Source organism: Canis lupus, chromosome 30 (assembly GCF_003254725.2).
Source record: "Canis lupus dingo isolate Sandy chromosome 30, ASM325472v2, whole genome shotgun sequence".
In the NCBI taxonomy this organism is placed as follows: domain Eukaryota; kingdom Metazoa; phylum Chordata; class Mammalia; order Carnivora; family Canidae; genus Canis; species Canis lupus.
Window position 1 is genome coordinate 3154123 of NC_064272.1, and position 25631 is coordinate 3179753.

At 33.6% G+C, this 25631-nt stretch overlaps 1 protein-coding gene across 9 annotated transcripts in view; it reads right to left on the bottom strand.

The window, feature by feature from the left end:
- Positions 1-25631, bottom strand: part of DPH6 (diphthamine biosynthesis 6) — a 196364-nt gene that overhangs the window by 53550 nt on the left and 117183 nt on the right. For all 9 annotated transcript variants that reach the window (XR_007407500.1, XR_007407502.1, XR_007407501.1 and 6 more), the window contains 2 exons: positions 17249-17310; positions 4278-4372 (listed from right to left, as the gene is read on the bottom strand). Coding sequence is in view for 2 of the 9 variants with exons in the window: in XM_025473285.3 (XP_025329070.1) it covers positions 4278-4372; positions 17249-17310 (157 nt within the window). In the remaining 7 variants the exon portion in view is untranslated. The remainder of the gene's footprint in view (positions 1-4277; positions 4373-17248; positions 17311-25631) is intronic.

A 25631-nucleotide genomic window follows, 5' to 3' on the forward strand; every position in this document is an offset into this window, starting at 1 on the left:
TATCAGAAATGTGTTGAATAAATGACTGTATAGTGAAACTCTGGTAAGTATCTTCACATTACACACTATTAACTCTCACAAACCCACACTGATTTTTTAATTACCTGTCTTCTCATGGATATATACTTTCTCAAATGCATATACCACATGAACATTTTATCCATATACACACACATGCATGTCATATGCACACTATAATAATACCATATGGTATCCCTGGCCTAATAAAGATAACATTTAATAGATCTAAAAATTTAAATATAAGAAAAATAGTTCATAAATTTAAATAAATCCCAGGTGATACAGGATAGATGTCAGAAGGTAAGTAAGTACTTGATTCATTCCCACTGCTAAGTGCCACATTGTTATACTCTGTGCTGAGTTATGTCTTGAGTGGGGAGCAAATAGGAGAAGGTGGGAAAAATGAATACAAAGTGTTTTAACCATAGGATTTAATCATTCTTTCCTTATGTCCTTCCTTCCCCCCCTTTCTCCTTCCCTCCCATTCTTCCTTCCTTCCATCCATCCCATGTGTAGCAACTTTACATCAGTAGTATAGTAACATTGATAATTCAAATGGAAAGATGGAGTTGTATCAAATACTGACATTTTATAAATATGTTCATTAATAGAAGAAAATCACTTCCATTAATACAACATTAAGAGTTCAGTTCTTATGTCTGATATACATACATACATATTTTAAAGTAAGAAGCAATAAGAAAGTAGGCTCTTTATTTGAGGACCTACAATTGTCCCAGAATTATCCTCCTTTTGTAAAGCCTAGGCTATAATTCTTTTCCTCAAGGCCTCTCAGAATAAATCCTTCGCTTTCTAAAATAAATCTGCATCTAGAAGTGAGTAATCACATATTTATTGACATGAAAAATGAATTGTAAAATGTTCTAGTTAGAAAAATTTTAAATTACTTCCAAAGACTGCTATATCAGTCTTTCCTACAAGATTTCAAAAATGTTAATTGGGGCAAAATGTATCTCATAAACTTCCAGAACCACCCTAGTTTCTCTAAATTACTTTGGGATCCAAAAATGATTCAATCTATGTTTTTGAAAAAAAAAAAAAATCCCTAATAACAATCAAGCCATTTTGCAAATAAGTTTACTTTTTCTCCCCTTAGAGGCAGTTTTCTCCTTTTCATCAAAAAAAATTTGTACCAGATATCTGATTTGTACCAGATTTCTTTTTTTAAAAAATTTTAAAAAGATTTTATTTATTTATTCATGAGATACACAGAGGCAGAGACACTGGCAGAGGGAGAAGCAGGCTCCATGCAGGAAGTCCAATGCGGCACTCGATCCCGGGACTCCAGGGTCACGCCCTGGGCCGAAGGCAGATGCTAACCCACTGAGCCACCCAGGGATCCCCCTGAAATGAGATTTCTAATAATCAGTTAGTTTTATGCCAACTGTGGCAGACCACTATTAAATAGAACAAGAGAAGCTGTTAAATTTGACCAAAGAATGAATTCAAAGTTACAGGGTCCAGTATTCTTAATGGTCAACTGTCAACAAATAGTTTCAAGAACTAAACTTCTTTTAATTGTATCATCTCTAAATAAAATAACTTTCATTTACATATAGTTTTGGAATGTGCAATGTATATTCACTCACAGTATCACATTTAATGCTTATTAAGTAGGTATGATAAGGACATTTTTTATTTTAAAGAGGAGGTAAGATTTTATTTTATCTATTTTTAAAGATTTTATTTATTCATGAGAGACACAGAGAGAGGCAGAGACACAGGTAGAGAGAGAAGCAGGCTCCATGCAGGGAGCCCAATGTGGGACTCGATCCCGGAACTCCAGGATCATGCCCTGAGCCAAAGGGCAGGTGCTTAACTGCTGAGCCACTCAGGCATCCTGAGGAGGAAAGATTTTATACAATAGGTGACATGCTTTTTCCACTAAACTAGGATATGTCCCAACCTATAACCTCCAATTATAACCTAAAAAGAACACATGGGATAAGTAAGTGAAAATGGGATAAGTAAAAACAAACAAATAATAAATAAATAAATTCAATAATATTTAACAAATATTTATATTAGTGACAACTACATGTTCTAAGAGTTCAAGAATGAGAACAAGTAGAGGGGATAGCAGCAAAAGCCTTTAAAAATGGAAGGATTTTTACAGCATAGGAAATACGGCCACTGGTACTATAGTAGTAGCAAACAGCACTGCATGGTAACAGAGGGTGGCTACATTTGTGGTGAGCAGAGCATAACCTGTAGATTTGTCAGATCACTATGCTGTACACCTGAAACTAATATAATGTTTTGTGTCAACTATATTTCAATTTTTTTTTAAAAAGGAAGGATTTAGCAAAGAGGAGAAAAATGGGAAGGCAAGCTAGAGAAAAGGCATCAAGACAGTTATGAAGATAAGATGAGGCACAGCCTATGAAGAAAAAACCATAGAAAATGCTTAAGTGTCAAAATTAGATGAGTGATTAACTGATAAATGAATAGGAGTGAAAAGACAGTGCTTCTTCTGTGTTCTCAAGATACACATCTGTATGTTAGCACTTAGGTATTGTTGATTTGCCCGTCTCTCCTGTTACAGGAAGACTTCTACAGAGTGGAGCAGTAGCTTGCTGAGTTCCACCCACATAATCCACCTCAACAAACCATTATTCAATGGAACTGAAAAGCTCATTTCAGCACTAGAGGGTTTTAAGATACCTCTCCTGGCATCCCTCTCTATAATAGCATGACTAATTTCTCTCATGCCATTGTCTCAGCCAGGCTTAGGTTTCCTTGCCTACAAGTGATGTCTACAAAAGTTTCAGTTTTCAGGTCTAAAGCACTATAATAAATAGACCTTCTGGTTATGTAATACAGTACATTTCTTATAATTCTAGGTTATTCATAAAGACCTCTAGGATTTCAAGTTGTCAAGTAAATGGGAAAAGTTGTATTCTTTGGCATTTTTCATTTATCGTCTTTTTTTAAACTAATTTCAGCTAGTTCCATATTAAAAAGTAAATATACTGCAAGTTTCTCATTATACTGTAATTTCACCCTCACATGCAAATAGTTTTCTTGAATAACAAAACATTTTTTTTATAGAAGACCTAATGTACACTTCATTCATGAATCATTTTGTGATGAGTAGTCAGAAGAAATATCTTTCACATATGAACTTATAACTTTTATCCTTTACCATCTTGTATCTTAATTGTACACAGATGTGTCTTCCACTCAACCTCTGAAGGCAGGCGCTATCCTTGAACATCAATGGTGCCCAGTAGAATGCTTTAGACACAATAGGTACTTGCCAAATAAATTATTCTGCCAATGATTATTAAATGGAAAAGAAGTTAGAAGAACATGAAAGAAGTAAGAGTGGATGAATATTACAAATATGATAATGAAAATGTCTTGGCCATGTTTCACTAAATAGACATTTTTTAGAAAATTCATTTAGAATTGTCTTAATTTTCTTAGATCACTCCTCTGCTCATTATTAAGATGTACAAAGGAATCACTCCTAAGTGGTGAACATACTGAAGCTGTCCACTTAATACAGGATTCCAATCTTTCATCAGATGAGCCTCCTGAAATCAAGCATAATTCTGCCAATCTTTTCTAAGAAAAGAGCTTAGGAAAAGCAGACAAAGTGCTCTCTTGGCATAGGAGAAGGACAACACAAATTAGAGTACAGATAACAATGTTAACGGTGAAAAAAAAGTTCTTGTTTCTCACTTTACTAATTTTAACAATCTGTGGCAAAGAAATCACAGTGCTTGCCATAAACTGAATTCACTCAGAAACAAAGTTTATATGTAAAAATAACCCCAAATAATAAAATAGAAATGTTTAGCATTACTATTCCAAGTTGTAAAAGCCAAGAAAAGGGAAAAAGAGGATGGAGTTAATGGAACCCACAGGCTACTGATGTGGCAGTTTATCAAATGTAGCTGTAATGAAAGATAAATAATACAGGCAATTCATACTTCATGGAAGGATAAAAGTGTCAGTGTGCAGGTACCACTTTTACTGCAGGGCATAATCAGCAAGTAAACGAAAAGTGCAATGTCTAAAAAGTTTATAGCCTTCTATGAAGGCCTCATCTTGTCAGGTATTGATTTAGGTATTCAGACAACTTCACTGGTATTAAACAAATTGAGTGTTTGTGAACTTAGAGGACACGTTCTATTTCTCCCAACAAAAGTTGCCTCAAGCTTAATGTTAAGTTGTTTCCATCACTTAAATGTAAGGAGAGGGAAGAAAATGCTGAAATGGTATCTTACACAATTATTTTCTTCTTAAATAGAGGGCAATCCAAAGTGAATGTTTCATACTCTCCACCTTCTCCACAAACATGGACTCCATACTTCTTAGAAAGCTGGAGATAGGAAAACAATAACAAAACAACAACAACAACAACAAAACAGAAACTTAGAATTAGACAGTAAAAAGGCTCACTTAATATTATTTTTTCCTAAAAAAAATCCACGCAAGAAACTTTAATTCCAAAATCTATCACAAGCTATAGGAAAGCAACTATATTTCTACTTAGAGCAGGTGTTCTAACATTTTATGTATAATGAGGAAACTTAGAGATTACTATAAATTTTAAGAAGGACACTAGCTTTCGATTCAAAGAAGGCTAAGGAGAAAAGGTTAGGTACTAAATGAAAATATATGTTGCCGACGTGTGCTTCCCTTTACCCTTTAACCTATATGTGAATGGGAAAAAAACAGGTTGTGTTCAGAGCATTTCTCAGAGACACAGAGAAAGCAATCTAAGGCCTTTCTTTTGGCCTGTGAACAGAAAGGAGTCACACACATGGTTATTATGCTTGAGGTTATTATTAGTGAAGTTGCAAAGGTACTGAGAACAAATAAAGTTCCAAAGCTGTAGACAAGCTTAGGAAGGTCTGCTCCAAGAGAAGTTGGGATAGCTTATTGTGTTGTCTAATTAAACCTGAAATTAAAAAAGAAGCAAGCAAAGAAACAACCAACCTGTGGTTTGCATTAAATATAAGCTATATTATCTAAATAATCTTGATACAGAGAGTAAAATAATTTCCCATTTGGCTGGTATGTGGCTGGAATCAGTGCCGGGGAACACTCTCAACTGATTGTGTCAGAGAATCTTCCTGCTCTTGTGTTGAGGCTTTATTATCATGCTCCATCTCCTTCATTCTGAATTTCACAGCTTTCCCTGCTTATAGCCCCTCCTAGTCCAAAGTCCTCATTGCCCAAAGTAAGAGTGACTCCACTGATGTTCACTGTTACTGCTAATGTTCCACTATGGGCTAAATCTTCAGCTTTATTTGAATAGTTATGCATTTATTTCTCTGGTTACTTTTGTGGTTGCGCTGTAATTCTGAATCCATTACATTTAAACTCTTGACTATGTGCCCTTAGGGATTTAAAGCAAGGGTCTGTGAGAATTCTACTGCTCTTTCCAAGATCAGCAGTCATATGAATGACACCATAAAGTCAAATAGTAAGAAAAGTGAGGGAAAGAAAACTGGGTGGCATTTTCTTTGAGCTCATAAGAGCAAAGCAGAAATTTTCACCATGTAGACTCATGAAGTAGAGAAGCAATTGGTCCTGATGGGAGCAGATAACAGGAATAGATTACTTTCCCATAGGGATGCCTGGGTGGCTCAGAGGTTGAGTGTCTGCCTTCAGCCCAGGGCGTGATCCTGGAGTCCCGGGATTGAGTCCCTCATTGGGCTCCCTGCATGGGGCCTGCTTCTCCCTCTGCCTCTTTCTCTCTGTGTGTCTGTCTCTCATGAATAAATAAAATCTTTTAAAAAAGTTACTTTCCCATCTTAAATCAAATTAAATTAATATCTGCTTTGTAATAAAAATGTAGAAATAATGATGGGATATGGGTTTCAGGGATGTTTCCTCATTCTGGTAGCTAGGGTTTGTCCTTTTTTTTTTTTTTTTTTGGTGATATCCCTTTCACTGATTTTCTCATTCCAGCAACTTTCCACCAAATGAACTTTCTGATCTCACCTTTGTGGTATTTTTATGTGGGAGTATACCCTATCAACTATTAGCTTCCTTTTATTGGAAAATGCTTTACTCAAGCTTTGCATAATTTCCATAATCTACCACCAAAGAATAACTGGATTTTTAAATTAAAATTGGCATAGCTGTATCCTACTGAAGTAGTTCTATTAGCCTTTGGTAAAAAGAATATCAACTGTTATGTTAAACCAATATATTATCATTATAAAAAGACTGCCAGTACTAGGAAATCTAAAATTTGAATGTATCCAGCGATATTTTCAGTTCACACAAAATATTTCCATAATATTAATTCAATAACTTCTTCAACCAGTATTTATTGAACAATGATTATTAGGCAGGTTGTGTTAGATAAAGAAGACCTGAAAGTAAGCAAGATAACATCCCTGGTCTTTTGAAGCTTATCAAATATACTACACCCTATATTTAAACACAGCAAGATAATGAAAGAGTGATGTAGCTTCTATAAATAACCCACACAATCTCTTTGCCCTTTTTATTACAGATTCATCAGCATGAACACAGATTCTAGGTCAAGAAATTCGAATAAAGAGCTCAGTAATTTCTACAGCTGATGAACCAAGAAATTCTCTGACTATGAATCCTTAGGATGTCTTTTGCAGCCACTCTAAACTCTACTAGCTTCAAGCTCTAATAGACATAAGTCCTCAGAGAAAAATCCATCTTTATTGGCTTACTTTTAGCCAGCTTCAAGGCCCTCTGATGTTCCAAGAGAACTTTCTGAAGAAGTGAAGCCCACGCTAGCCAACCACTTTCTGTAATGAATCTTCTTCTAAGCCATAGCAATCTATCAGAAATCAACATCCTTGTAGCACAAAGCATGATGTATGCCCATTCTAGAAAGGGTCAGTTTAGAGAAGTGGAGAATCCAGAGACAGGTTAATGGTAAAAATATTCAATTTACTTTTCTAAAACCTGCAAGTTTATGTTACTAATACACTGTTCACAGAAAGTTGCAACTTTATTCCTAACATGTCTCAGGTCTGTGTCTGGTTTCAAAAAAAAATTGCCATTATTGTATGCCAGCACTTAATCATTACAAATACAGTTTGTAACTCTCTTTTTTATAAAAAATGCTAAATAGGTAACAGTTTTTCTAGTTTAGTTTCTCACTGAATTGTCATGATTCTTTCCATAATTTAAGTATATAAAATAGCAATCTATATTGAAAAGTTACAAACATTTTTCTTTTGTCTATTTCTCACTAAGGTCTAATATTTATTAATGATTAAAATGTATTTAACAGTTTTAGTTAATACGTAAAAAGTCGAAGTAGGCAGTTATAGTCATCAAAACAGCAAAAACATGCCAGACAGTTTATAAAATCAGGATTTGTTTGTTTGTTTGTTTCACATAAGGAGAGCTGAGGATGCAAAGAAGTCTGGATGAACTAAATTCCAGACCAGGGTGAGCCTTTCCTAGGTGAGTAAAGATCAATAGCTACCTTCTTATTGGGCAAACAGCATACTTCCACAGATGGGGGACTTCTAGCAGTGTGTGTAGAAAGCAGCCAAACACATGACCATCTGTGGACTTCTGTGATGGCTTATTAAGAGTCCTGAGGAGACCCAGGGAGTCTGTTTAGCCTGCCAGTTCCTTCCCATAGCTTGCCAGCTATTTCCCAAAGGCCTTAACCAAGTGCACATCGTGGCTACATGCAAAAGGCTGTGGCCAGGACAGAAGGAGAGAGAGAGATTCCTTTGGAAATATCAGCTCATCACATCTTTTCTATTGAGCTTTCCCTTTGCAAAAGACTGGGGACAGGGCAAGAAGACAGAGATTTTTTTCCAAGGCATGGAAGGTCAGGAAGAAGGCAAGGAGAGGCTCATAGCAATAAGCAGGCACAAAACTCTAGTGGCAGGATAGCAAAGCAGGGGGAGAGGGTGAGAGAAAAGAAAGAAGGGGGGGGATGGGGAGCAGAGGAAGAGAGGGGAAAACAGGTGAGGGGAGGAAAAGGAGAGAGACAGAGATAGAGACAGAGATATCTAGACTCAATGAAGCAAGCATAGATCACAAGCCCTGATAAATGAAAAGCCCTGATACTACTCTTAAAGCATTTGAAAACAAGTAGTAAATGGGAAAAAATGCAATCAGATCAGACCAAGCTCAGCTGGATATTAAACAGAATAAATACCCCAGGCTAGCTATCAGAGGAAGGGATATGGCTTTTGGGGAGTAAATATTATTTACTTTAGTCTCTACTGTTCTTTTTTATTTCAGTATCTACCATAAAATATGTTAAAAAATTAAGAGATGCCAAAAAGTAAAAACTGGCCTATAATCAATAGAAAAACAAACAGAAAAATAGAAATAGATCCAACATTAATCAAATACTGCACTCAGTAGGCAAGGACTATAACATAACTAATGTAAATATGTTAGAGGATTTAGTGAAAAAGACAAATGAAATTCATGAACAGAGAGTAGTTTCAGCAAAGATGGAAACCAAGGATAGAGAGATCTAGGTTCATATCCTGGCCCCAACACTAATTATTAGGCATGGGACCTGGGATAAATTACTTATCTTCTCTGAATTTCCATTTTCCTAGGTAATACCTACACCCTTATGGGCATGTTGTGACTGTTAAGACAGATAAATGATACATGCAAAGCTTTTAACTCAGTCCCTAGTGCACAGGAAACACTGAGTACATAGTATTTTTTCTCTATTAGATTAATTTGCCCTTCCCTTGGGCCTTCTGCTCTTTTATCTACGTACTCCTTTCTTTGAGGATCATGACCACTTCTATATCGATTACTTCTATGCAAATGGTTCTCAAAGCAAAAATCTTAGCTCATGATCTCTCTCCCATATATTAGTCCCCACTCAAAATTCTTATTGAGTGTTTTATTTGGGAGTCTTGTCTTAAATTTAACATGAATAAAACAAAGTTCTTAATTCTTTTTTCTTATAACCATTTCTCCCTATTTCTGTAATGCTCAATTCCCTGTTTCTGTAATTGTTCATTCATACTGAAAGCTAGAAATACTGAAGAACTTAACTCCTTCCTTTCTTTCTGTCATTCTTTCTGCAACAGAGCCTACATTTTAAACTTTTTCATTAATTCATTTATTGAATCAACAAATCTTTACTTGGTACTTACTAAGTGCCATATTCTGTTCCAAATGCTAGGCATATGGCAGTGAATAAGAAGGACAAAGTAAACAAATGTATTCCATTCTAACATCCTTCATGATCACTTCACACTTGAACTATTATTACAGTCATCTCTTATCTTCCTCCTTAGTTTTTACACTTCCCAATCTTTCCTATATATCATCATCATACTAATTTTCCTTAACAATAAATGACCATGGCACTCATCTGCTTAAAACTTTTTGGTGACTATTACCTATTCAATAAAAATCAAACTCTGTAGACAAACACTTCAGCCATTTGGTCCCATCTTTTGCACGGATAAAAGATATAAAGCCAATACAAAAGGGACGCCTGAGTGGCTCAGCAGTTGAGCATCTGCCTCAGCTCAGAGCGTGATCTTGGGGTCCCACGATTGAGTCCCGTATCAGACTCCCTGCGGGGAGCTTGTGTCTCTGCCTCTCTGTGTGTCTCTCATGAATAAATAAATAAAATCTTTAAAAAAAAAAACCAATACAATAGATAAAATAAAATTCAAAAGGATCTTGACTATCTGAAAAAAAATAATAAATTTTATAAAATGAAATACAAAGTGACAAACTCCAATATTTAGCTTTTTTCTCTTCCACTTAAAAGGAATTGCTCTTGTTATTGTCTGTGGAACAACCTTATCCTGGCTTGTGATGTATTTCTGTACTGTATCAATATGTACCATCCTGAACTTGAAATTTTTCATATGTGACTTTTTCTCATGAGGCTATTTTCTAAATCCCTTAGACTCTCTCCAGGTCCTTCTCAGCAGTGTGTAGCAGACAGTACTCAGTGACCAATTAGGTGCCCTACTTATGGTCCAAATACTCATGCATGCATGCTCCCAGAAGAGGGCCTGATCAACATAAACTAATAATAGGTTTAATATGAACCAGAAATAAAGCCACTGCTAATCAGAATTACCAAGTAAAAGGGCAGAGAAAGTTACTGACTTCTTTTTTTCTACCCTAAGAAATTGCATTTTTATCCTCTGGTATTGGAAATCTGAAAGAGTCATAAATAAAATGCACACGTGATACTCAATGTTTTCCTTATCCCATTAGCCACTAAATCGGTGATGTCTTATCCCCCAACCTCCTAATCCCCGCTCCCCCTGTTTTGAGACATTTGGGAAATGTTATATAGAAAAAGATTTGGACTAGCTGACTACTGGGTAAGCTTAACACACATACTACTTTGTCTGATATCCACATTTGGTCCCAACCGCTGTATGAATACAAAGATATAAAGCTAATATAATAGATAAAATAAAAGTTCTAAAGGACCTTAAACAGTTGAAAAGAAGTATGTTGCTGTTTTCTAACCAGCTGGATTATTAATAAAACAAGATCATTTTTTTACTTATTACACAATATAATTTTCACTGCATTAAAGCATGTTCATTGCTTCACATATATCCAAATTGTGCTATGTTCTCTCTTAGATAAAGCTTTTAGGGAAAGTGAACATTGGTTTGCCATCTAACTGTTGTTAAGATGAGCATTTTAAAAAGCATATTAAACAGCTGTGGCTGACTTGGGTTATTTCATGGATTATAAGAATGTCTTGGAGTCTGAACATTTAAAAAGTGAATTCCTAGTAAATAAAAAGGAAATTATGTATATGATTCTATTTTTTTTCTGACATACTTATTTATATAGATGAATATTCATATTCATAATAATTCCATTTGAATGCTACTGATTATTGAAGTGAAAAAGTTAAGGGCATCTGGTTTCCATTTGATTTTTATCCCTTTAGAAGATTATAATAAACCCAATTGGGAGAATTTATTAAATCAAGATTTTTCTTCTTTTAAACCTGTTTCATTTATCTGTCATCTTAAAATTAGAATAAAAAAACTCAAATCAAATCATACTTCATCCCTCTCACCACCCTTAGAAAGCTATGAGGTTTATAATAACTGCTAAAATTTCATTTTATAAATGATATGCTTAACATACAAAATAATTTCATGCTGCATATAATCATTCATAGCACTTATTCAAGAAGCATTTATTGAATGTCTACTATAGGTTTGGTATTGCTTTTAGGTGCTTGGGATAATGATGGAAGCAGACATATAAATCCTGCAAAGAGCAGCTTTGCAATAAAGGGTAGTGATTGGTTTGGTGCATGCATGAGATGCTGGGGGAGTGTAAAGGACAGTACCTAACCAGAAGGAACCCAAAGGCTTCTTAAAGTAAAACTTGGGCTGATATCTGAAGAGTGAGTTAGCCAGGAAAGGCTAAAAGGAGAGAAGAAAGGGCCGAAGAAGAGAGAGAAAACAGAAGAGAAGTAAAGACTGTTCCAGAAGGAAAAGTATACGTTAAGTCCCAGAGCACATGATGGGTACTGGAAACTTAAGTAAGTATGGCAAAACTGGATCATAACTAGATGAATAACGATGAGATGAGGCTGACTAGAAAGAGAACAGATCCTTTGGGGCTGCATAAGTCATGCTAAGTCATTATCCTAAGGTCAGTGAGAAACCATGAAAAAAATGAACGGATCAGATTTATCTTTTATCTGTGCAAACATTCTGGTTCACAGAGAATGGGCTGGAGGAAAGAAAGTCAAGAAGCACAAAGAACTGAGAAGTTGCTGGAGGAATCTAGGCAGGGAGTAAAGATTTCCTGAACTGGGGAAATACAATGAGGACAAAGAGGTGAGGGCAGGTATTTTGAGACATATTGTTAGGAAGCTGAATAAGTGACTAACTGAATGGAGGAGTGAAGAAAGTTATTAAAGTTATTAAGGAAAGTATTAAGGAAAATTGCCAGCTTTCTGCATTGGGAAATTGGATGGATGGTGGCTGTGTTCATTGGCACCTCAGCATGAATGGCAGTTTGCTGGGAGAGTCCAATGACCTTAACCTTTTCAAATTTTATGTGGCCTGCTATTCCAACTCCTTCCTGCTGCTCCTAAATTATAAATACTCCTCATGATCCTCTGTAATACATTCTTCATAATCAATTTATTCCCTGGGATATAGCCCATGCACTCCATGGCTTCAACCATCACCTTTATGACATTCAGCTGCTACTAGAACCAAGAGTATTACTACTAATTAAAGACCATTTATTTTATGCCTTAAAGTTAAGAGAATGATATAATTATTTAATCCTCAAAATGATTTTTAAGAATACAAAGGAACATAGGTTCTGAAGTCAGAGGGATTTAAGCAGATATTCAACATCTGCTACTTCCCAGCTGTGTGACTGTGGAGAAAGTAACTCACCCTCTGAATGATCCCTCATCTATAAAATGTAAATATCAATAGTCACAATCTCATAAATTAGCTGATAAAATAAAATCCATAAAAAGCACTTAGCACAGAATATGGCACTTAGCAAGCACTTAATAAATACACAGCTTTACTATAAAAGTAGGTAAAGCATGAATTTACTGAAGACCCATTTGAGAAGATGAACTTTAACAAATATTATAAAATACCATAAAAATAAGAATACTCTGAACAAACATATAAGGGACAGTTCTAAACCTTTAAAATTTGATGCAACTTTTATATTAAAATTCATCTACTTTTTTGAACAATGGGAAAGTAGTCCTGGGGGAAAAACTCAAAGGATAAGATAATTTTAGAATCCATTTGTTCACTTATCAGATGATAATTTTAGGAAATTGCAGAAGCTTAAGAAGCAATAACTAAGATTATTCCATAGTTAATTTAGAGTAATAAATCTACAATCTTTAAAGTTATATTTTTTGATCCAGAAATTATAGTCCTAGGAATTTCTCTGGGGTAATAACCAGAAATGTATTGGAAGATTTATTAGAAAAGATCATAATCATAACACTGTTTATTACAATTTAAAAATAAGTAACATTGTTTATAATAATTTAGAAATAAATATTTCCAATTTGTCAAAATATATTCATATGTAGGATATAAATATGATGGAGTCCACACAGCCATTAATTAATGTATTTTCTAACTATATTCAGTTATGCAAGAAAATAAATATGACATAATGCTAGGAGAAAAAAAGGACACAAACTATATGTATAGTCAACATAGTTTGTAAATAAAATATGTACAACCACATAACTATGTAAACTTGTGTGAAAAAACAAGCTCTTAGGAAATAAACCATTACAGAATACACCAAAATATTAGTTGCATGCATCACAGGACAGAAAAAAAAAATGTTTTTTTGTTTAGTTCCCCATGCCTTATTATATCTCAAATTTTCACTAATATGTAGGTATTTTATGCTGTTTTTTTTTCTAATTATTATTTCTTTGTATACTTTATCCTTTTTTTTCCTTATCACAGGCAAAAATTTAGAAGTATTTAATGTGTATCTTTTATCTATTTTTGAAATGTATTATTATTCTGTGCACCTATATTTTTAATTCATTTCAATGTTACTTTTATGCATTCAACTCTGCTGCTATAAACATACTGAATATATTTTTCTAACTGTAGACTTGTATTCCATAATGGGCACTCACCACATTTTAACTATCTGCTCTTCCAAGGTGAAGCAATACGATTAGCAGCAGATCACTTTAACTCAGTCTAGGATTGGTATGATTCAAAGTTGGATAGAAGTATTTGCAAGGGCTGGAGTATTTCTGGTTTGCCTTTACACCTAAGATATAATTCAATTAGGAGTCCAGTTGAATACCTGGAGGGTTAAACAGGTCCCACTCCACTTTGGTTTGCCCTAAATTCCAATTCTTGTCTCTTTGGTGCTATGAAGCTACTGAAAGCTCTACTCAGCTTCTCTGCTGGAGTTTTCTCCTCAACTTCTTGGTATCCCTGTACCAATTTTTGAATTAGAAAATGTCTTGAGGGTATTAAAGGTTCTGTTCTTATTGAAATTCTGGCTCCTCAATTTTTTTCATTTAAGCACCTAAGGGTGAATATTTCAGTAATAAGGAGGAATCTGTGGCTCTGATTTAGTGAGTGAGATAGAGACTAGTGGAAAATGAGCCTGAAAAATTGAGAGAATGCTGATCATATATAGTTTCAACAGTTATGATCTCATAGGAATTTGGATCTTAATATAATTGCAATGAGAAACTATATAAATTTTAAACAAAGCAGTGATATTATTCGATGTACACTTAAAAAAATTACTCTGGCATTTGTATGAATAATGGATCATAACAGGGCAATGCTGGAAGTAAGGAGACCAATTAAGGGTTAATAAAGTATTCCAGACAAGAGATGACTATCTTGTGGTGGTAGCAACAGAGACAGTGAGAAGTGTTTGTATTTAGAATATATTCTGGAGATAGAGCAGACAAGACCACCTAATGGGTTGGCCAGAGTATGTGAGGAAAAGTGGATTCTAAAGAATTTGAATTTGGGGCACCTGGGTGGCTCAGCAGTTGAGTGTCTGCCTTTGGCTCAGGTCATGATCTCAGGTTCCTGGGATTGAGTCCTGCATGGGACTTTCCGCAGGGAGCCTGCTTCTCTGCCTGTGTCTCTGCTTCTCTCTCTGTGTGTCTCTCATGAATAAATAAATAAAACCTTAAAATTTTTTTTGGATTTTAGCCAGTAAGCAAAGTTCTGAAGTGAGTGACATAATTACAGTAGAATAGATTAGAATAGTTATCTTGAAGCAGTAAGAAAAACGAATTCTTTAGAAAATAAAATAGAAGGTAGAGGTAAATTTGGAGTTGTCAAATAATACTCTAGAAGTGACAGGCACTGACCTAAGGTGATGACAAAAGGAATGGCAAAAAGTGATAGATATAAAGGCAACAATCAAGTTTGTGGAGATATAATTTGCATTGCCACTGGGCACTAGGGCTTAGCAAAGAAATCTGGGCTAGAAATATTTGGGAGTCATCAGAATATAGCTATTCTTTAAAGCCATGTGAGTGATTGAGATCACCCAGAAAAAGGTGACAGAGTGAAATGGGGCCTAGACTAGGAACTGGCAAAAGAGACTAAGAGTGACCAGAACAAAAGGAGACAAATTAGGAGAATGTGGCATCATGGATGCTGATGGAAGCATTTTAAGGAGTATTTATAACTGTTACATAAGGGCTAAGAAGTGTTGTTTGGGTTTGGCAAGATAGAGATCATGGGTGATCTTGGTCAGAGCTGTATCCATTTAGAGGTGGAAGGAGAAGCCAGACTCCAGGTATGTAAGGTGTCTGAGACATGAGGAAGCACTGATCATCAACATAGATAACATGTATGAAAATTTTGGCTTTGAAGCAAAGAAGAGAAGTAGCTAGAGGACTAACTAGAGTAGAGGGAGGGAATCTTTAGAATGGGAGAGACAGTGGCATGTTTCAATAATGATGTGAAGGAGACAGTAAGGAGAAAGAGGAGGAAGCTACTGGAAGGGGTGAGTGATTGCAGGTCTCTAAAAAGGAAGGTGCTAATGAGATCCAGAGCACAGGAAGAGTGTTAGCCATTTGTGGGAGGAAGTATACTTCTCCCAGTTACAGGAGGCAAAAATATGCCTGGGTGCAGTTAACAGGGGTGGTGCTCAGGGGCAGAGGGATTTCCAGTATGATGGGTTCTATTTTCTCTTTGTGAAGAAAGAAACAAACCATCCAATCAAAAGTGAGGCGAAAAGTGAAGCGGATTGGATTCTGAGGAGAGTTAGAGAAGGACTGAAATAGCCATTATAGAGAATGGGTAGGTAATTTTTCTAGAGCCATATAAGATTGCCAGGCCATGCTGAAGATTCAGTAAAATGATTTCTGCAATTTTTGTGTTTAAATATTCTATGATAATATTCAGGTTAACTCATAATCGACATCACGGCAATCCCAAAGCCTTAGATGCCTATTCTACAAAGAATTTCTGCATGTTTGACACCTGAACTCATAACAGCTTACAAAAAGCTCTTTTGCCAAAGACCCAGTCTCTCATTTCTGAGGTTCTTTCTTTTACTCCCATAAACTTAATTTCATTATTTATCTACATTGTTTTTTTTCAGAAGCAAAATTTAATCTGATAGGGAATAGATGTGAACATAGATACAATGTTAGCTATAGCACAAATTGCCGTGAGCAAAGTCCTATAAGAGGAGCATAAAAAGCAACCATGTCCATTTGATCAACTTAAATAAGTGACATCAAACTGTCTAGAAATCAAATATAATTTGTCGCAATTATATGCTCATTTCATTTTTATTTTTATCTTTGCTATTTGCCTCACATATATAAGACATTTACTGATGCTTAGTGAAAAAAAGAATGAACATTTCAGGGATTTCTAAGCATTTGGTACATATTGATAAGCCATAAAATAATCAAGTGCAAATAACTGAAAGACAATGTGAAAATCATAACGTTAGTAAAGGTAACTGCTACCCCATCACAGCAATTGTATTAACAATGTCCAGAGACAATGTTGATAAACTTAAGAGTAGGGAAGGGAAAGATGAGAACTTTTTAGAGGAGTTCAGTTCTTTCATAGAAATAGGGTAATTTTCTTTTTTTTTCAACGTAATTGTGAAATAAAATACTCTCATCATTATACGTCTTTAGTTGTCATTGCCATATGAATAATATTTGCCTGCAAATTCTCCCAGAATATAATAATAACAGTTAACAGAAAGAATGAAAATAACTAAATCTTTCTTTAAAATGTAGAACATGTTTAGGATTTGACAATGGTATGGGTTAAACAGCTGTTACTTGAAACCTTAAAATAATGTTTTGTTACTCTGCAAGTTAATTTCCTAATTGGTAAAAGACAAGAGGTTAGATTAGATCATCTCTGAAGGAAGTTCCTACTCATATTTCTGATTGAAAAGCATCTGATCACAGAGACCGTCAGCTACTTTAGGAATATAGTACATAGTATACAGTGTCCATGTTAATAAAAGAAATCTTCTGACAGAGTAAGTTTCCTTTTAGGTATAGCTTACTTCTTTATTCAGACTAACAAGCTGGGAATGATTTTCATAGTTAATTTTAGACATTTCCATATCCTCATAAGTTTAATTTTTTTACCAAACTATATCATGAATGTTATTAGAGTTTTTCCAAAATAAAATTCATTTTATAATCATCGTATCATGGCCTAATTTTTTTCTTCCTTTAGATGCCTATGTTTTGAGAAATAATATAAATTCTTACCTCTAAGAGATAAGGTTCCATTTGATCCAGAGTTTTTCCAAGATGCTTATCTGGATCTAAACCTGCCAAGAAAGATTAATTTTTTGTTAAGATAACTATCAGATTGTAAGTCTAAAGACACATTACCCTTCCCTTTGCCTCTCCTTGCATAGGAAACCAGTCTGTGTATATTTTAAATTGCTTTGATCCTAAAGTAAGACGTATTTTGCTAGTATTTATTTTTCTATTTCCCCTGGGTAACTGGTTTTCTTATTCCTGAAAAATAAGTTTCATATCAAATCACTTCATTGCACTGTGTCAACTTCCAGATTCATGGTTTTAACTCACTTTTGAGCAACTATAATTTGAATGGAAAAACAGGTATCATTTCAAAGATACCTTGGTATTTTAACTGTTATTTTACATGGACAACAGTTTTCTTATGTATCTCTGTTTTATCTAAACATCAAAATTCTTAGAGAATAAGAGTAGAAAATAGAAGAGTAGTAGACCATTATGCTTATATAAGTAATTCACTTCACAGGACACCATATTGATACAAATAATTGTCTTATCAAATTAAATGACATTTCATTTCAATGACCACTTGTGTGATAATGTATTTTCCAAGCCAAGATGGAGACAACTCTAAAAAATCATTATTGAACCAACAGCATATGTGCACAATCTTAGATAAAGATGTTCAACTATGTAGTACAATTTGTGTAGGTAATAAGGTATAAGCAGAGAAGTATGGGCAATAAATTCTTTCCACATACCAAAACTAACTTGTCAGGGAAGAAAAAGTCATATCACAAATCTGTTATGAAATGAAAGAATTTATTTTAGATATTATATCTACAATACATTTATATACTTACATTCATAATACATGTACTGGTTAACCTCATTTAAATAAGTTATTTTTATTTTTTATTGGCTTATATTATTTAGAATACATAAACTGATGAATAATTTTCTACTTCTAGTTGGATGCCTTTTTTTGGTAACATGATATTTCTTATCATCGCATATCAGAAGAAGGGAAGTCAGGCGAAGGTTGAGAACTCTTCCGTCACTGAGTATTTTCAGATGAAACTCAGAGCAAACAACTCAGACCAGTAGTACTAGATAGATTCTTCGTGTCAACACCCTTCACAGCCATCTTATTCTCATGGTATATTCACTAAAATTATAATTACAAGGAGATGGGTAAACATGTAGATGAACTAGTCCCTGACTGTCCAGTTCCTTTACTTCTACCATCACTTGGCAATTCAGTATTTAGAATAAGTAAATGAAATACATTGAAAGAAATAACCATGTAGTCAGATTTAATAAGCATTAATGTCATGCCATACTTCCTCTACACATTTTTTTTAAAGAAATAAACACTACCATCACAATAGAACATCACCATATATCTACTCTTAATCTATATCTTCTACCCTCTACATGGTAAACCACTCTTTTGAAGTTGGTGAGTTACTAATTATGCTTTTATAATTTTAACAAATGTATATATCAAAACAATATTTAGTATTGTTCATGAATATTAAATGTTTAAATGAATGATATAATCTTTTAACTTGATTTTTTTCAATTCACATTGTTTTTTTTTTTTTTTTAATTCACATTGTTAATGAGATTTACTTACATCAATTACTATGGCTCAAAAAAAAAAAAAAAAAACAATTACTATGGCTCTGGTCCATTCATTTTTTCTATTGTATTCTATTCCATTATGTGGATATACCAGAATTTAATTCTGTATTTTCCAGTAGATGGGTATTTGGGCACATGATACTATATACAGAAAGCTCTACAACTCCACCAAATAACTGCTAAAATTGACATATGGATTTAGTAAAGATGCAGGGTATAAAATTAAAACACAAATAATCTGCCGCATTCCTATACACTTATAATGAGATAGCAGAAAGAGAAATTAAAAAATAATCCCATTTATAATAGCACCAAAAAGAATAAAATATCTATGAATAAACTTAACAAAGGAAGTAAAAGATCTATACTTCAAAAACTATAAATCAATGATGAAAGAAATTGAACATGATACAAACAAATGGAAAGATATTCCATGACCATGGTTTGGAAGAGCCAGCTTAAAATGTTAAATGTTAAAATGTCCATACTACCTGAAGCAACCTACGAATTTAATGCAATCCCTATCAAAATACCAATAACATTTTCCACAGAACTAGAACAGATAATCCTAAAATTTATATGGAACCATAAAAGACCTCAACTAGCCAAAGCAATCTTGAGAAAGAAGAACAAAGCTGGAGGTATCACAATTCCAGATTTCAAGATATACTACAAAGTTTTAGTGATAAAAGCGGTGTGGTACTAGTACAAAAGAGAGTTATATAGACCAATGGAACACAGATCTATAGTTACACACAACAAGGGAACAGATTGGAGAGCCCAGAAATAAACCCATAAGGTCAATAATGTCAATTAATCTATGACAAAGGAGGGAAGAATAAAGAATATACAATGGAGAAAAGACAGTCTCTAACAAATGGTGCTGGGAAAACCAGATAGTTACATGAAAAAAATGAAACTGGACACTTTCTTACACCATATACAAAAATAAAATGGATTAAAGACGTAGATGTGAGATGTGAATTCATAAAACTCCTAGAAGAAAAGCAATTTCTTTGACATCAGCTATAGAAACATTTTTCTAGTATGTCTCCTAAGGAAGAGAAAACAAAAGCAAAACCAAACTACTAGGACTACACCAAAATAAAAAGCTTTTGCATGGTGAAGGAAATCATCAACAAAACAAAAAGGAAGTACCAAGTAGGATATCTGCAAATGCTAGATCTAGTAAGGGGTTAATATCCAAAATATATAAAGAACTTTCATGATTGAACACCAAAAAGCCCCCACAAATAATCTGATTTAAAAATGGGCGAGAATCTAAATGGACATTTATTTCAAAGACATACAGATGGCCAACTGACAGGTGAAAAGATGCTCAACATCATTCATCATCAGGGAATTGCAAGTCAAAACCACAAGGTATCAATTTACACCTGTTGGAATAGCTAAAATAAATGACACAAGAAATAAGTATTTGTGAGCATGTGGAGACAAAGGAACCTTTGTGTATTGTTGATGGGACTACTAAATGGTGCAGCCACTGTGGAAAACAAAATCGAGGTTTCTGAAAAAATTTTATGTATTTGAGATCTATGTTGTTATGCGCATATACATTTGCAATTTCTAACTTTTTTATAAGATTATTCCTTTTATCAAGTAATGACCTATTCATCTCCATATATGATTTTTATCTAATATTCTATTTACCAATATTACAACACCAGCTTTACATTGTTAATACTCTACTGGCATATACTTTTCCATCATTTATTCTCAAATTTTCTGTGTGCTTTTGTTTTAGATGCCATTTATAAAATACAAATAATTGGATTTTAAAAAATTTTATCCTATCTTATAAAGACAACTCTAAGGAATGGAGTTTAATTATTTTACATTTTTAACATTTTATGTTATATGTCTGGACCTGTTTCTATCATCTTATAGATTTCCTGTTTTATTAAGCATTATACATATTTGTTCCTTATTTTCTGTCTCATGCTGTATTGAAAGGATTTTTGTGTTTGTTTTCTTATGAATCTTAGAATATAAATTTAACAATTTGTTTAGCACTCTTGTGAGAGAATTTACCATGTTTTCACTAGATATTAAGTAAGTCTCACTGTTTCATTTGTTATTACTGTTAACTTTTAGTTCCATCATTTTTGTCGAGAAAAATTAAGCCCACCCACATATTTTATAATGTCTGTTTTCACAATTGTTTCTCATTCATTTCTCCTGGAATTCAGTCTATTTCTCTGAAATCTATTTTTACTTTTTTACTAAAGATCTGTAAGTGGTAAAATCTCGTAGGTTTTAGATGTCTGACAATGTTCTATTTCACTCTCATTACAATAATAGTTTAGTTGCAATATATTAATTACGTTTTTAGAAATTAGTCATTCCTAATAAGATTTATGCAGTCTAATAGTGGTTCCCATACAAGGAATATTTTTTGTGTGCTAAATTGTAGTTTTCAATGTACTTGTGACATTCTGTAATTTTAATATAATGTGTGTAGGTGTTTACTTTTATTTATACTGTGTATTACCTAATATACACTTTGAATTCTCAAATTTATATTTTTCTTCAAGTATAGAAAATTTTCAGTCCTTGTATCTGCAAATATTTTTCCGCCTTTCCTTCTAATTTTTTTCTGAAACATCTATTACACAAATATTGCAATATCCCAATCTATCCTGCATATTTTTAAATTGCTCTTTAATTTTTTTTTCTGTCTATGTTGTCTTTTGGGTCAATTATTTTTTCCTGCTTCATTCATTCTCTGTTTTACTTGGCTCACCTACAGTTTATTCTGCCCACTGAGCTTTTTTTTTTTTTTTTTTTTTTTTAAGTGAACTATATGTTTCATTTCTAGTATTTCTAATTGGTTACTTTTCACATCACCTTGATGCAGTTTCATTGTGATTTATTTTTCTAATTGACTGCTTTTCTTTAATATTTTATTTTTCTTTATCTCTTTGAAGTTCTTCCTCAAATGGTACACTTTCAGTCTCTGCTTTCCCCCAGGATTAAAACCTCCCAATTGCTTTTGCCTGCTTTCTAACCCTTTGTATTACAGCCCCATGGTTAAGTGTATTGCTTATTGCTTACTATTTTGTGTATACTTAATTCTATTTCACAGAGATGTTTATAATGTTTTCTAGTACAGCTATGTCTTTAATACTTTTCCTTCATATATCATCTATTATTGCAGGCTTGGGGTGGGAATGTGGAAAACTTAATTTTTTTTTTAAAGATTTTATTTATTTATTCATGAGAGACAGGCAGAGACATAGGCAGAGGGAGAAGCAGGCTCCCTGCAGGGAGCCAAATTATGTGGGACTCGATCCCAGGATCCCGGGATCACACCCTGAGCAGAAGGCAGACATTCAACCACTGAGCCACCTGTCCCAGAAATGTGGGAAACTTAAATCATGAACGTTCAAGGTCAGCATGAATGGAAGTCATTTTTTATCTTTCCTTCCAATTCCTTGATTCTTACATAGTGGTTAAACAACATAACCTATGTCACTCAGCACTTGGGCACTAGGCTACACATCATTAATGTCATTTTAAAAGTCTCTCATGATTGAATCTAATAATTTGTTCTTCTTTGTAAGGATCTGGGAATAAATAAATGCCTGTCTAAAAGTCATGAAGGGAATTTAAGAGCATATGGTTTTACAAGGTAACCACTGGGAGATCATATTGATGATCTTCCCATTTTTCTTGTAGTCTTTTAATTCATTATAGAATCATCAAGTCTCAGCTCTAAACTGTTAACATATAGAAATAGTTGTTGCATTTCATTTCAGCGACTGCTGTATTCCATGATGGATAAGGTAATTTGGTTTGCCTTTAGGTAGGAGTCAGTAAAATATGCAAACATAAGCCACACTGGGCACATTTTTTTCCACATGAATCACACAGGTACACTATGCTAAAAACTCATTGACTATAGTCACAGAAATATTTTCAATTTATTTATTCCTAAGCTAAGCACTGAATATTCTATGGCACTAAAAATGTTCAATCAAAACTTAAAACTTAAAGATTTTCAAATATTTTCCTGAAACACATTATAGACCATTTAACTACAGTAGAAAATTACTGTAAAGCTATAAATAGCTAAGATAAAAGAGCTACATTTCTTTTTTTTCTCAATTAATAATGAAATAAGATGCATGTAGAAGTGTTTATAGTATGGTAAAAGGGTCTATGTCATGTTTAGTGAGTGTGGTAGGTACTGATATGATTCATGGTCTAAAGCTTTAGACATTTCACACAGGAAAGACAACCACTCAGTAACATTTCATAGAGAAAGCAATAGATGATCTCACTGGACATATAAAACCAAAACAATGGCAAGACCTGAGAAATAAACAATTTTGACACACTGTAAATTTATCAGAGGTTATATCTGGTGATTTTGGTAGGCTCCTTTTTTTTTTTTTTGGTAGGCTTCTTTGGCATGGACAATGACTTCGAAGTTCTTATCTCATGATTTGATACTATTTGAATAGACTATAATTATTTTCTGGAAAGTGTCTAGGTTTTACAATGAATTTGTCTAGATTCAATATAATAGTCTACAGATTCTCTTGAATGGATGGATCTTTCTATTTAAATCAACACTGTATGTGATACACATTTGTGACAACTTGAGTCCCCTCTCCTGATCCTTTGTGCAATCTGTCTTTGCTTCCATTTTTCTATTTATTAGAAAGTAACAAATTATTGGGGATCTCATGATCACTGCTCATGACATGCCTATATGAAATTTCTAATGTTTTTAAAAAATATTTCTTGGATAAGATCCAGATTACCAGCAATTCAAACTACTCTCTTTGAGAAATCAATGGCCTAAAACCACTCTGATCTCAGAGATCTCTTCTAACTCACTTGAGACTATTGCATGTGGGATGATATTAGCTAGGGATGTGGTAGGAAGATTATTCATCTTATCTCAGAATATACTCAGATATGCAACTCTTCTCAAGAAATCTTTACTGCCTAGAACACTTATGATTCCATAAATATTAAACTACATGCAAATGAAAACTCTTCATAACTTATTTTTATAAATGTAATGAAAGACTGAATATTTAAATTTCTTACACTTTCACATATTTTTGAACAAGTTTCCTTATTTAGAAACATTCTAGCATTGTATTACAGTCTTTATGATATTTAATTTCTCTAAATGGAACAAGATTAATATTAAAATACTTTTAAAACAAGGATCTGGAGAAACAAATACCTTAACATGAACAAACTGTTAGCTTATCTAGATTATTAAGCTTGAGGATGTCTTTTATCTAATGTATTTTTGGTTTGGGTATTTTTTTTTTTTAAGATTTATTTTAGAGGGAAAGAGAATCTCCAGCAGACTCTGTTGAGCATGGAGCCCAATGTGGGGCTAGACCTCAGGATCCTGAGATCACAACCTGAGCCAAAACCAAGAATCAACATTCAACTGACTGTGCTACCCAGGCACCCCAAGTTTGAGTATTTTTAACTAGATGATATGCATGGAGAATTCTAATGTTATTGAATGTCTCTCATAATTGAATTCTTCATAATTGAGAATACAAGGTCAGGGTCAGATTAGTATAAAAAATATATTTATCATTGGACTTATTTTTTAACTTTTATGCTTCAAATGGTTTAAAAAGAAACAGTTTAAATAATGAAGTCAATGTTTGAGTTAAAATTTAACACAAAGGTTAGACAACATTAATAACTTCTCAGTTTGTTTTACCAGTAAGAATCCACTTATATTTCTAAGTACCACTAAACATGCTCATATACCAATATATTTGTATTATATTCTATTACATACATATTCTATACCAAAGAGTCACTTTATGTATGTATGTATGTATGTATGTATGTATGTATATAAGTAATCTCTACACCCAATGTGGGGCTTGAACTCATAAACCTAAGATCAAGAGTTGCATGCTCTACCAACTCAGCCAGCCAGGCACCCCATATACAGAGCCATTTTAAAGTCTAAGAGTGTATAACAATACTTCAGTAATTTTTAAGCTATGTTATACATTCATTCTATTTTCAATTATTAAGCAATAGCTATTTAACTGGTATATGTAGTCAGTTCAGAACGCATATAATCTTCTCTTTCTTTAAATAAACCCCAGTATCTAGACCCAATACAATTTCAGTATAATTTAAAAATCTCTATCCTAATCTTTGTAATGCCATCATTCCCATTTTATTTTATATAAAATAGCATTATGTTGAAATTCTTTGAAGGGCTGTAATTCATGGGCTTTTTCAATGAAATTCAACTTTATCTAAAAGCTTCAATTAATCCCAGTCCTTGAAAAAGCTGTTTCTTTTTTTAGATTCATTCAATTTGGGTGTCTCTTTCCTTGTGAAGCCTGGGTCATGAATGGTCATAAACTGTGCTTCCCCAAAACCCTAACAGTCTACTTAATTTACCTCCTGAATCACCAAGTGGGAGAATGCAAGTCTCCAGGGATCTAACTCCCCTATGAAAATCTTTTTAATCATTGAGATTATATTTATTAATGTTAATATAAATATCAATATTAATAAAGAAGATGATTACAATCCATAAACCCCAGCATGCTGTTATATTTATGGTAAATTTTAACTCAAATACATACATAAGTTACTTAAAAGTTACTAACGAATTTTTCTCGAAAGTTCAGAAAAAATTTACACTAAATCCTGACACCGTTAGGTGTCATTTAATCATGTCTTACAGATATTCCTTGATGGAAGCTGG